The 13,512-nt window shown below is 45.9% G+C and overlaps 1 protein-coding gene across 1 annotated transcript; it reads left to right on the forward strand.

The window, feature by feature from the left end:
- The first annotated feature begins 295 nt into the window (after nucleotides 1-295).
- LOC125447841 (NF-kappa-B inhibitor alpha-like) lies at nucleotides 296-13,151 on the forward strand. The gene is made up of 6 exons (XM_048522618.2): nucleotides 296-625; nucleotides 5,652-5,751; nucleotides 6,678-6,903; nucleotides 8,941-9,029; nucleotides 10,556-10,816; nucleotides 12,017-13,151. The coding sequence occupies exons 1-6, from the start codon at nucleotides 378-380 to the stop codon at nucleotides 12,065-12,067; spliced, it is 975 nt and encodes a 324-aa protein (XP_048378575.1). The 5' UTR covers nucleotides 296-377; the 3' UTR covers nucleotides 12,068-13,151.
- Nucleotides 13,152-13,512: the final 361 nt, after the last annotated feature.

Genomic DNA, 13,512 nt, shown 5'->3' on the forward strand with positions numbered 1-13,512 from the left:
TCCGTCCTGCAGCAATTCACATTTTGCAATGCAGCCAGTTGGAAATGTTAGGGGTGATTTTTTATTGTTTTTGAAACAAAAGGAGAGTCCAAGATGAGGAAATAAAGAAAGGAAAAAGGAGACGGGGATGTAAAAAGGGCAGTAAAGTACAGTCATATAATTAGTCATGTCTAAAAAGCACCCGGAATCACGTCTGTGGTAATCCCCACTTTTAGACTCACAGGGAGGCGGGGTTTATATTACATTAATATATATATACAATGGCTCCGCCTACCTTTGCTGATCTTAATTTTGAGTGATATTCCGGAGAAGAGCATGTGTATGTGTGGGGTCTGTGTTCAAAAGTAGCAAGAAAGTGGTAGTGCTTGTGCTTGTGAATGAGCAGGATGGCTGTTATTTCAGTCAATTTCAGGGAGTTTCAGGTGAATGACAGGGATGGCAAACTACAGGATGGAAAGCCTGGGTTGGAAGGCGAGAGATTGGACAGTGGTATCGATTCCATGAAAGAGGCGGATGGGACCCTGGGCAGTGTCACTGATCAGCTTGCTGACCTGAATGTGACCAGCGGCAGTGCGGACAGAGCACTCCACAACTGGACAAAGTTCAGGACTGAAGACGACGACACGTAAGTTTCGATCTTCTTGAAAATAAAACTCCCAAGTCGCTTGGATGGGGTGGGGTTGGGGGGGGGAGCTGGTGGTGATGGAAGTTACTCTGTTTTTGATTTTAAGGGTTTGCAGCTCTCTTTCAGGCTAGGGAAAGCAAAACAATATGGGGGGGGTCCCCTTCTCACCATTCCCACCCCCCCTCCTTCGGCATGCTTTAAGGAGTGCAGTTGTTGCAAGTCGGGGAACATGGCACTTGGTGCACAGTAAGATCCCACGAAGCAGACATGTGATGATGGTCGGATGATGTGACTTTGCCAGGAAAGTGACAGGCACCAGGCCCCTCGGTAGATTGGAGAGACAGAATCGATTCCAGACTGTAAGGAGGCCCATCATGACTGAACCAACTCTAATCCTGTTTCAAGTTTCTTGAATCAAAAGGACTCCCCCATGGAACCCGTATGACCCTGCTGAGTAGTGTCAAGAATTCAGCTTCGATAACCACTTTCACACAGAGGTGATTAGGGGACTTCTAGCTAAGTGCATGAATGTGCCAGGAATGGAGGGATATGGACCAAGGGCAGGCAGAAGGAATTAGTTTAATTTGGCATCATGTTTGGCTCAACATCACAGGCCGAAGGGGCCATTCCCGCACTGTGCCATTCTGTGTTTTATTATCAACCTCTGCCAGCATTACAGTCCCTGGCACTGCAACCGGGTCAGTCAGCCTAGAAGTTTGTGATTAACTGCCTGAGCAGGATCAAATCTCATGGAAATCTGACTTGTAGGGCTGCCAACTGACAGTGAGCCTCCATTCTGGTCAGTTTGATTTCATTGCAACCGCTCGGTTTCCTCTTTGCTATGCAGAGGGAAAGCCCAGTTTAAATTAAATCCAAGAGAGCTTGGAAAAGCCATTATTCGCCTGAGCTAGAGTTGCAATTTCAGAATTATGTCAGCTCCTTGTGGTAGGCCTTGCCTTGGCCAGGGATTATGCGCAGCCTAGAGTGGGAAGGGATTCGGGTTTTAATTTTTTTTTCCCCAAGACAGAGAGACAAAGTGCAGGGGAGGAGCAGAAAGGAATCTACGTGGGAGAGAGAATGTGAAAGAGATAGGTAGCAGACTTATGTACTTAATTACATTAGAACATAAGAACTAGGAGCAGGAGTAGGCCATCTGGCCCATTGAGACTGCTCTGCCATTCAATAAGATCTAGGTCATATTTTTCACGGTCAGAGCTCCATTTAATTGCTCACTCACCATAACTCTTCATTCAAAAATCCAGCTTTGTTGTAAAAACATTCTGTGAGGCAGCCTCAGCTGCTTCTCTGGACAGGGAATTCCACAGATTCACAACCCTTTGGGTGAAGAAGTTCCTCCTGACCTCAGTCCTAAATCTGCTGCCCCTTATTATGAGGCTATGACCCCTACTTCTAGCCAGTGGAAACTACCTCCCTGCTTCTATTTTATTCTATTCAGAACTTACCTTGTTTGTTCACATGGTGTGAGCTTTGTTGCCTGGGGTGGGTGTTTATTGCCTATCTCTAATTGCCTCTGAGAAGCTGGTGCGAGCTGCCTACTTGAGCTGCTGCAGTCCTTGGGTGTGTGTAGTTAGGGAGTTAGTGACCCGATGAGAGTGAAGGAACATTAATACATTTCCAAGTCAGGATGATGAGTGGCTCGGATGGGAAGGTGCGGGGGGCGTGGGTGTTGTTGATGTTCCCACGCTTTGTCTTTCTAGATACTAGATTGAGGCCACAGGTGTGGAAAGCAGGCATTTCACTACAAAACGTCAGCTTTTGTGCTCCTGAGATGCTGCTTGGCCTGCTGTGTTCATCCAGCCTCACATTTTATTATTTCACTACATTCCCCTGGTTAGCGATCAGGATAGGAAAACCCTGGCTGACTCCCACCCATGCCTCACTAAACAGGAATATTCTGGATCCCGTTTAGTAGTTACAACATGTGGCACCCTAACACTGTCTCCAACTAAATGCTTCAGTGCTTCCTTTGCTGTTCCATTTTTAGCCTAATATTTAAACTCTAATTTTATACCTTACAAAACAATGAAGACAAATGTGCTCTGGCTAACAGGCCTTTACAATCCTGAATGATTGATCACACTGGGGCTCTTTTCTGTAGAAAAAGAACAAAGGTTGAGCTCAAATTGAGTTCATTAAAAATAATGAATGAGTGTGAGAAGGTCAACGTAGAGACTGTGAATTTCTTCTTGTTGGGGAGAGTAGAAACGGGGGCCGTAAGTATCCGATATAAACTTAATCACGAAGACGAGAGAAACTTGGAGAGTTGGGACACTGTTCAATTTGCTCCCTAGAGGAGGGGAATATCTGAGATGCTCTTAAGGGGGTAAAAGCAGAAAGTGCTGGACAAACTCAACAGGTTTTGCAGCCTTTGTGGAGAGAAAAGCAGAGTTACGTTTCGCGTTTGATACAATGTCATCAGAACTGAGTTCCTTCTGAGTTACTCATGCCATTTCTGTTAGATTTCCACAATCCACAGCATCTTGCTTTTAGTGATAGTAGGAACTGCAGATGCTGGAGAATCTGTGATAACAAGGTGTAGAGCTGGATACAGAGCAGGCCAAGCAGCATCAGAGGAGCAGGAAAGCTGACATTTTGGGCCTAGACCCTTCTTTCTGAAGAAGGGTCTAAACCTGAAACGTTAGCTTTTCTGCTCTTTCATTACTGCCTGGCCTGCTGTGTTCATCCAGCTCTACACCTTGTTATCTCATTTTGCTTTTTTTTTGTGCCTTTAAGGGAAAGCAGGAAGGGAGAAAGAGTTAGTGGGATAAACAGGAAGGGGGGGTTGCTGAAGGACGATGGCAGGAAACTTGTGTGTAGCTTAAATACCAATATGCACTAACTGCGTCAAGGGGCCCATTCCTATGCTGTACATTCCAAAAAATTTCCAATGTCATCCCACTTATATTGTACTTCAAAATCTCCCAGTTCCCGTCAGCAAAAGTCCCTGCATTTCTTGATAATTTCCAACAAAATTCCCTATGGGGAAATACTGGGAAAATTCTTCCTGTTCCCTTGAATATTTCCTACTTGACCTTTCATCGGGTTTGGGGCCGTGGAAATAGAAATGGTCTGTTCTTGTGCAAGTCAGGTGTAGCATAACTAACCTTGCTCTGCCAATTTGAATCGTTATTTCTTCTTGAGTATTGCTAACCTACACCATTAGCTAAATATTTGGTCTGCTGCTAAGGTAGGTTTTACGCAGCTTTGCTTGGGGTTTTTGTGTATATGTCCGCACTGTACAGCATGGTACTATGTAGAGGACACCCACCTGCTACCCTTCATAGTAGCCATTCTGAATCAGATGAGCTAACTCAGCATAGATTTATAAAGAGTGAGCTTGAGCCATTCCTGTTTTGAACTGGCTGAGCTTTGAAGCAGTCAGCTGGGGAAACCCAGGTGGAAATGCCTTGATGGGAATGTGTACAGCCTTGGAGGTGGAAACGAGAGAAACTTCGCCTTTCACCATCACACACTGAGAGGACTCAGAATGAGTGGTACAGAAGTGAAACACTCCGCCTTCTTGGGCTAAATGACTCACCTGTTCACTTGCTCGGGCTCCAGTCAACTCGGACTTGTGCATGCATGGTATTTCGGTGACTTCCCTAAATCTGGATCCACAAGTTTTCGCTCCCTTTAAAACTGGCAAAAGGATAGAGTGCAACATCCATTTGCATTTATGTTCAATGCAGGTAAAATTTCCCGAGATGTCTTTCAGGCACCCAAAATCTTGGATAAAGGGGCAAGGAGGAAGTGAGAAGGTTTTGGGAGATAATTTCAGAACACTGGGGCCGAGGAGACTGAAGGCATAACCCTTCAGTAGTAGGGGTGAGGATAAATAATATTTTCTTGCCACTGTTCAAATAATGCCTATGTGCTGGAATTCCCTCCTGGTTTCTCCCCAGTTCTCTTTCCTCCCTTAACATGCTCCTCACATTCAATGTCTTTTACCAAATGTATTATCATCCAACTCAATATCTCCACAGATTTGGTTAAATATCCTTAGATTTTGGCTTAATATGCAGGCATTGGAGGCAATCTAGAGAAGGTTTGCTACATTGATCCCAAGTATGGAGGGACTATCTCATGAGGGGACATTGGGTAATACTCATTAGAATTGAGAAAAAAATGGGAGATGACCTTACTGAAACATAAGATTCTAGGGGACTTGACAAGGTAGAAGCAGTAAGATTACGCCCTTTTTTTTAGGAGTACCTGGGGCCAGAGGGCATGATCTCAGAATAAGGGGTTACCAATTTAAGACAGAAATGAAGAGAAATTTTTTCTCCTAGAGGATAATGAATCTGTGGATTTCTTTACCACAGGGCTGGTCATTGAGTATTTTCAAGGCCAAGATAGATTTCTAATCAGTGAGGGAATCAGTGATTATGTGGAAAAGGCAGGAGAGTGGATTTGGGAGTTGTATCAGATCAGCTATGATATCGTCCAATGGAACAGCAGACTCGATGGACTGAATGGCCTACTTCTGCTCCAACAGCGATGACTTAATGGAGCCAGTCTCTTTGGTAACGATTGTAAAGTGCCTCAGGACTATGAAGGTACTATGCAAATACATGTTGGTGCCAAATATTCCCCAAGAACAATCCCTGGAGCTTTTTGATCAAATTGAAAGGACTCATATAAATGCAAGTTGTTGTTGTTTGGATGGGGAAGGAAATTGGATAAAAAGGAAGCAAAACTCTGGATGTAAACGCATTCTGTTTTTGACTTCCCTTCCCCTCTTATTAAACGTTTGGTTCATTTCCAGTAAGAATTGGTTCTTGGAATTCCCCACAAAAAGATGATGCGTCAATATTTTGCTTGTGCTTGTTTTAATTGTACAATTGCCAGTTAATGTGGAAACTTGTTACTCAGTTCCAAAATGGGAGCTGAGTTTAGGCAGGCTGCATCTTCTCAGGAAATTTGCACTCTGCGCCTTTTCACGCTGTTAGACCTTTATTAACCTCTCTTCTCCCCCTCTCTCTCTGTGCTTCCTGTTTTCTCCCAGGTTCCTCCATCTGGCAATTCTGCACCAGCGCCCAGACATTGCTAGTTTCCTGTTGTGGTCTGAGCCATCCATTACTGACGTCTGCAACAGGTCCCGACAGGTGAACCTCCCTTTTAATCTTCATCCACTGTCTTGTTGAAGGGGACTTTGACAAAGCAACTTAGGGTGAAGGAAAGACCAGCCTGCGCTTTCACAAATCAGAACATAACGTTGGCTGAGAGATGGGATTCTGTGGCTGGTCACCGATTGCCAGATAATCACAAAGTGCAGGGATATAAGGTCATCATGCGGGTTTGACGTGGGGCCCACTTACCGTTTGCAGGAGCAAATCACTGCAGATGCTGGAAAGCAAGAAAAAAATTGCTGGAGATCACAGCGGGGTCATCCGTGGGGAGAGAGAGAGAGAGAGGGAGTGAGTGCTAGCGTTTCGAGTCGAGGTGACTCTTCATCAGGAGTGTGGAGGGGGCAGTATTTATGCTAAAGCTGTAGGGGGGGGGGAAGAGACGGGTGGAGAAAGGATGTTGTTAGTTCAGATTAAGTGATTGGAAAGCGAGAGTGGCAGAACAATGATGTGTCTAACTGCCAGACGGCGGAGAACGGACAGTCCCACTGGGGTCGGTTCGGGGGGGTGGGGGAGAGAATGTAACAAGGAAAGCTAAAAGAAAGACAAGGGGTGGGAATGCGTTCACGGTCTGAAAGTGTTGAACTCAGTATGAAGTCCAGAAGGTTGTATAGTGCCTAGTCTGAAGGTGAGATATTGTTCCTCTCTCGTTTATGCTTTGCTGGGTGTTACATACAGGCAGGGCCTTATTGTTTGTATTCAGAAAGTCTGTGTCCATAAATTCATCCTCCCTCAGCCAATCAGAGTATAGTTTAAGTGCAATAAGGGGTGATCTGCAATCTGCATTAATCTGCAATCTGTCAGTTCCTATCTTCTGGAAACTTACTGACTTTATCTTTGTTTCTGTGGCCATGGATAATCAATCATTGATTTCACTTTATTTTTGACTTCCTCACCTTTTCCAGACACCTTTGCATCTGTCAGTGATCATGAGGATGCCGGGAGTGACCAGGGAGCTGGTACAAGCTGGGGCCGACCTGAGGAGTTTGGACAGCTTTGGGAATACCCCATTGCATCTGGCCTGCGAGCAGGGAGACCTGGACTGCATTAATGTGCTCCTTGATCCGATGGGCACTGGCAAGGCCACACAGCAGCACCAGGCACAAGATCTGGAATGGCGTAATTACTGCGGTAATTTCTTTGCTTGCGTGGCCCACCCACTAACCTGTGTGCAGCTGGACACTTTGCAGTGATGCATGATTAATGGAATGATGAGGCTGAATGCCCATCCTCACCGGTTCTCACCCACTTGCGCAGTCTTGATCTCTATACTATTGGAAAAGCCAGGAACACAGGTCTCACCAGGCTGCACAGGCATGCAGCGAAGGGTGCTATCCATGCCTGGTTCTGCAATTAAATAACGCATGTGTGCATCCATGCATTTCAGGGAACCGCATGCAAATAAATGATCTGCGCAAAGCAACTAAACCTTAAAGGGAACTTTGCATAGAAGAACTGGAGGAAGTGCAAGTGCAGAGAGATGGTGACATAATTAGAAGGTCACAGGATGAATAACCTAAGTCATAGAATCCCTACAGTTTGGAAGTAGGCCATTTGACCTATCGAGTCCAAAGTAACCCTCCAAAGGGCATCCCACCCAGACCCAGCCCATCCTTGTAACCCTGCATTTCCCAGGGTCAGTCCACCTAACTTGTACACCCCTGGACGCGTGGGGCAATTTAACATGCCCAATCCACCCATCTTTGGGGCTGTGGGAAGAAACTAGAGCACCTGGAGGAAACCCACTCAGACGCAGGGAGAATGTGCAAACCCCACACAGACAGTTGCCCGAGGATGGATTCGAATCCAGGTCCCTAGCACTGTGATGCAACAGTACTAACCACTGAGCCACCACGCTCCTTAGGTCAAAGGCTAATGCAATGAAGGCTTGGGTTCAAATCCCACCACAGCAACTGGTGGAGTTAAAAATTCAATTAATAAATACTGGAGTTAAATCTAGTCTCGGTAATAGTGACTGTGAATCTACCACTGACTGTTGGAAAACCCCTTGTAGTTCAAGAATGTGCCTTAGGAAGGAAATCTGCTGGCCTTATCTGGTTTGGACTACATGTGACTCCATACCCACAGCAATGTGGTGGACTCTTGACTGCCTTCTGAAATGGTCGAGCAAATCACTCAGTTCATAGGATGCTCAGTAAGTGCTGGCCTTGCCAGTAGACGCAACCATCCCATGAACTGAGTAAGCTGAGGGATTGTAAATGTTGGGGAGCATTACGAAGGGTTAGATACTTCTCTGTGGAATGTATAGGAACCAGCTGGGGGTTTACAATGTGTTGGACAGTGGAGAGAATGTTTCTGCTCAAGGGAGATTCCAAAACTACGAGGCAAACCTTTAAGGCAGTCATTATTAAATACATGAAGGAAATAAAGAGAAACGTCTTTTAACTCAGGGAATGATTAGAATGTGGTGAAAGCCAGAAGCTCGAATGCATTCAAAAAGGAAAATGCAGAACTTCATGAAAGAAAAAGCAATAGAATATGTTGTTGAAGGTCAGAGATGAGATGCGTGTGATGGGAGGTGTATCACATGGGGCAAAAACACCAGGACAAAATAGTTGAGTTAAATGATCTTATTCTGCACCTGACATTCTCTGTAGATCCATGACTCCTTGCTGTTATACATACTAGATCAGGGACATGTTGGGGTTGGGGTTTGGAGTGAGTAATGTTTGCTCTTCACCAGGCTATCCAGCCTGCTGCTCCTCATGTATGATCATAGAATCCCAACAGTTCTGTACAGTTTCCAGACTATTCAACAGTAGGAGCATCATATTAAAGTCTGATCCTCTCTTTGCCTGATTTGTGCATGTAGGGAAACACACTCACTATTAGGTGATGGATAATGATGAGATAGTGTAGGGGGATGGGCTTAGATTAGTTCACAGGTCGGTGCAACATCGAGGGCCGAAGGGCCTGTTCTGCGCTGTATTGTTCTATGTTCTATATTCTATTGGCCATCCCAATTCAACAACCCTTGAGGTGCTGAGACCAATTGAATACCCAGATTGAGTTGATTCACTCAGCACAACCTGGAGAAGTAACATCGATTAGGTTTCGATCTTGCTCATTGGGGAATGTGTAGACAGGAGTAAGGCTTGACCATACCTCATGTGAGTTGAGTGTTAAAGACCGATCTCTTTCTCACAGGTCTCACATGTCTTCACATCGCAGTGATGAAAGGGAATTGTGAAGTAGTGGCACGATTGCTACTTTCAGGAGCCAACATTAATGCTCAGGTAAGGCACGGCTAAACAGGTTCGGAAGATCGAGAAGTGATCTCATTGAAAACATATAGGATTCTTACGGGGCTTGGCAGGGTAAATGCTGAGAGGATGTTTCCCATCATGGGAGAGTCTAGGACTTGTGAGCACAGTCTCAGAATAAAGAGGTGCCAATTTAAGACTGAGATGAGGAGAAATTTCTTCTTTGAGAGTTGAGAGCCTTTGGAGCTCCTTTCCCTTGCGCAGTGTGGAGCTAGAGTCCTTGTGTAAATTTAAGGCTGAGATAGATACATTCTTGATCAGTGAAGGAAACTGCGGGTGAGTGGATGTGAGGAATCAGCCACGACCCTGTTGAACAGTGGAGAAGGCTTGAGGGGCAGAATGGCCTCTCCTGTTCCTATCTGTGCCGGTCCAATAGGTAAAATTCCCACTCCTCATCCAAACTGTGGTGCTGCAACAGATTGAAGCCTCAGAAGATCCAAATTGATGTAAAACCACTAACTTTTTTATATGCATATTGTCATCTAGAGCTCTGGATAGTGATGGGAGAGGCTCCAATGATTTTTACATCACACAGTTGACCAGGAATCTGTCCTGCTGTTACTGCCTGGCATGGGCATGCTTTGGAAAGATTTGTCAGAATGTCGCAGATGCAGCTTTCGTGGTTAGGAAGTCCTGGAGTGGGACTTGAGCCCACGACTTCTGGCTCACATCTAGAGTCAGTTACACACTGTATCACAAGCGCTCATGAGTGTATGTGTGTGTTTCCTGCACAATTTAATGGGCTACAGTCAACCTTCTGATTAAAGAAATACTTAGTGTTCTTGGGGATGTGGACATCATTGACAAGGTCAGGGTCCCATCCCTAACTGTCCTTGAACTGAGTGACTCTCTCAGCCATTTCAGAGTCAACCACATTTCTGTGGGTCTGGGTTGAAAGGTCACAAACATGGCGGCTATGCTGTTGTCCCCATTGACACTTTCTGTAGCACAACTTCAGAACATTGCAAAGCTGATGAAGTATTCTTTCAGATTGATGGCAGTCGCCGTTGAAATGTCAAAAACCTGTCAGGTTGTTGGTGCCCAGCGAGTTCTCACACAGAAATATGTGTGAGGATGAGCAGACTGTTTGTCTGCTGCAGAGTTTTGACTTCCTGGGGAATCGAGGGATATGGGGAGCAGACCAGAGATTGGAGTCGAAGACCGGCATCTGCCATGATTGTGCTGAATAGTGAAGCAAACACGAGGGGCTGAATGGCCTACTCCTGCTCAAGTCTCTTTCATTCTTGAATAGGTTGAGGGGTAGATTTTGGCCCTAGGACACTGTTGAGAATCCTCTGGCTCTTCATCAGGATGGCAGCTGCCTTCACATGGCAAGATCTGTCAAAATATTCTGGAGTCGTGAGGCACTGGTTGCAGGTTGGGGGTGGCAGGGGTTCAACTGGGGGAAGGGGCAGTTTGTTTTTTCCATTTACATCTTTTTGAGATGATAGCCGTGCTCGGAATAAGCTGTGACCTTGACCCTGTGGCTATTCTGACAGGAATCGAACAGTGGGAGGACACCCCTGCACCTGGCGGTTGAGTTTCAGCATCGGGAGGTGATGCAGCTCCTCATTGAGCATGGCGTGGATGTCGATCGATTAACGTATAACAGCTGCACAGCCTTCCACCTGACAGCGGGCCGTCCCGATCTCTGGATCCGGGAGCAGCTTTCCCAGCTCACCAACTCCTCACTGATCCCGCTCTGCGAATCCTCTGATTCTGAATCTGAGGCAGACTGGGATGCCCGGTCGGATTGCGAGGTGAGCCTTCCCGCACGAGGTTGCAGGAGGACGCGCGTCCGCGCAAGGCGAGTGTCGGGGGGTGGGGGGTGTAGCAAATCAGAGCAGGAGGAGGCCATTCAGCACCCTCGGGCCTGCTGTGCCGTTCAGTCAGATCGCGGCTGACTCTGGCTCCTACTTCGGAGTGCGAGCACGAGAGAGAGCTTGCATTTTATGTTGCCATCCACAATCTTGGGAAGTCCCAAAATATTTCATGGGCTGTAAAATGCCTTGAGGCGTTCTTTGGTCATGTGAGGCAGTATATAAATGCAAGTCTTTCTTTCTTTCAAAATCCCTTACAGCTCGTCCAAGCATTTTGAAGCCACCTTTGCAATGTATGGAAACAGGCAGACAAGTTTAGCACAGTAGGATCCTACAAATGGGCAATTTGATAGCAACCAGCTCATAAGTCGTTGTGATATTGCTTGAGGGATATTGGCTCCAGATGTCCAGGGAGAACTCCGCTGACCTTCCTTGAAAGGGTGGGATCTTTAACATTCACCTCAGAGGGTATACAGGGCCTCAGTTTTACATCTCATCCCATAGACAGTGCCTACAGCAATACAGCACACGCTCAGTGCTAGCGATGGTGGATCGAGCCTAAATTTTGTGCTTCATTTCCTTGGGACGGTGAGCATTGGGGGTGAAGGTCGGGTGGTACATGGCGATGATGTATCCAATCAGGACCTCAAACTGAATTCTAACAATCTGGATCACCCATATCCACGCCTCCTAGATTTCTGATTTGGAGATTTATCTGTTTGAATTTCCTGGGTCTGGGTAAGGTCCGTTTTGATCATTGTTACCTCACTGCAGGATCAATTCTAAATTAGAACACCCAGATCCTACTTCTTAGCAGTTTAAGTTATGACATGGAAATTGGTTTCTCTAACTAATTAAATAACTAGGTAACTAATTAGTTGACAAAGTCAGTGAGCAGTGATGATGTGAAAGAAAAAGGACCATCAGTGGAATGTGGAAAAGGGAAATGGCCATTCAGCCCCTCAAGCTTGTTCTGCCATTTTTAATTCCATTTAGCCACCTTGACACTATAATCCTTCATACTCTTACCTGATAAAATCTAGAACAGTGGCTTATAGCATCCCCAGTGGAGGAAGAAAAGACAGGGCAGAATGATAAGGAAAAATTACTGACCTGTTTCTGAAAATTACTCTCTTACAGATGCCTCTGGACTACGATGATCTTCAAATCAGAGGCCTTTCCTTCCATTGATCACTGAATATAATCAAAGCTGTCCATCAACATGTGTTCCAACTGAGACAATGATCGTGTCATTGAAGGGGAGCTTACAAACAGATTATGCTTACAGCGTCGACCTCTTCTCACCCCGTGTCCCACACACCCATTCCCATCCTTCCGCAGATCCTCCGGAGATTCGGCTGCCAGGAGGACGAGTCACCACGAGCCAGGATGCTGACTGTATCAAACAGAGCACCGTGTAGCTCACTGTACCTTCAAAAACCAGCACTTTTCGAGAGACCATTGAAAGTGCTGGTGGAGAATGAGGAAATGAGGGAATGTGAAGGACCAGTCCGTGCAGTAATGATACAGGATTATACATGAACATAGGAACCCAGAGGGCAGAAATGAGCCAGAAACTTGGGACATTTCCTCTTGCCCTTGTCTCTCTTCGTCAGGACAAGGGGCAAGAGGAGCATGTTAACTTCTTTTAGATTATTGTTGATATGTAATGGGAATGGGATATCCTCTCTTCATTCCCATTCAGCCTCACTATGGCTAAAGCCATGAATCATTGGCCACTGGTGATTCCTGCCTAACTCATTACAGACGCATGGTTTGAGAAATAACCCCATGGTTGGGGGCTGGAGCATTTGTTTTTGAGAGTCACTGAACTTGAAGTTCAGTCTATGCACATTAACAGATGAGAAGAGAGATTGTGACCAGGGAGGGGGTAGGTGGTTTAATCCCAACCAGACTCACCCAAGGTTGAGTGAGAGATTGCACTGGGCCATAGTGCGAATGCAAGGCCAACACTGTTAGGTGGTACAATAGCCCAGAAGGTATCTTTTAGCACTGATGACTTTGGGTTCAAATCTCATCTTGAGATGAAGCCTGTTGCTGTTGACTGGAGAGATATAGTACAGGAACTGAAGCTGAGATATCTCAAGCTAGTTTCTATTGAGCCTTGGCCCATGATGCTAAACTCCCTCCTCACTTGAGGGTGGATCTCTCAGTGGGAGAAGCTACTCAGACCAGGGTTCAACCCCACAGCAAGTGGGACCAAGGCCTGAATGACATGACACAGCTTCAATTCATTAACTTCTTCCTAAGAGTTTCACGGGTTGAACTTCATGGTGAGGTGGGGGGGGGGGGGGGGAGCGGTTGGTGGCAGGTGCAGTGATGTATCTCAATGTTGTGACAACATGGATTGTATTTATTCTTCCTGATGTCATGTCAAACTCACCAGTATACTCATTGAACTTGTGGTCTTCATTTCACATGGGCCTTTTCACAATAAATCATTGTGTTGGTGACATGCCAGGTTCTTTGTACAAACTCTCCTCTCTGGATTACTGTCAACTCTGAATACTGGCATCTACATCGCATTTGGCAAATTGCTTCAACGACTGATCACGGGCAGAAATTGCTTCAACGTCTGATCACGGGCAGAATGGACACAAATCCTTTCATTCATA

The sequence above is a fragment of the Stegostoma tigrinum genome, chromosome 39, assembly GCF_030684315.1.
Source record: "Stegostoma tigrinum isolate sSteTig4 chromosome 39, sSteTig4.hap1, whole genome shotgun sequence".
Taxonomy (NCBI): Eukaryota; Metazoa; Chordata; class Chondrichthyes; order Orectolobiformes; family Stegostomatidae; genus Stegostoma; species Stegostoma tigrinum.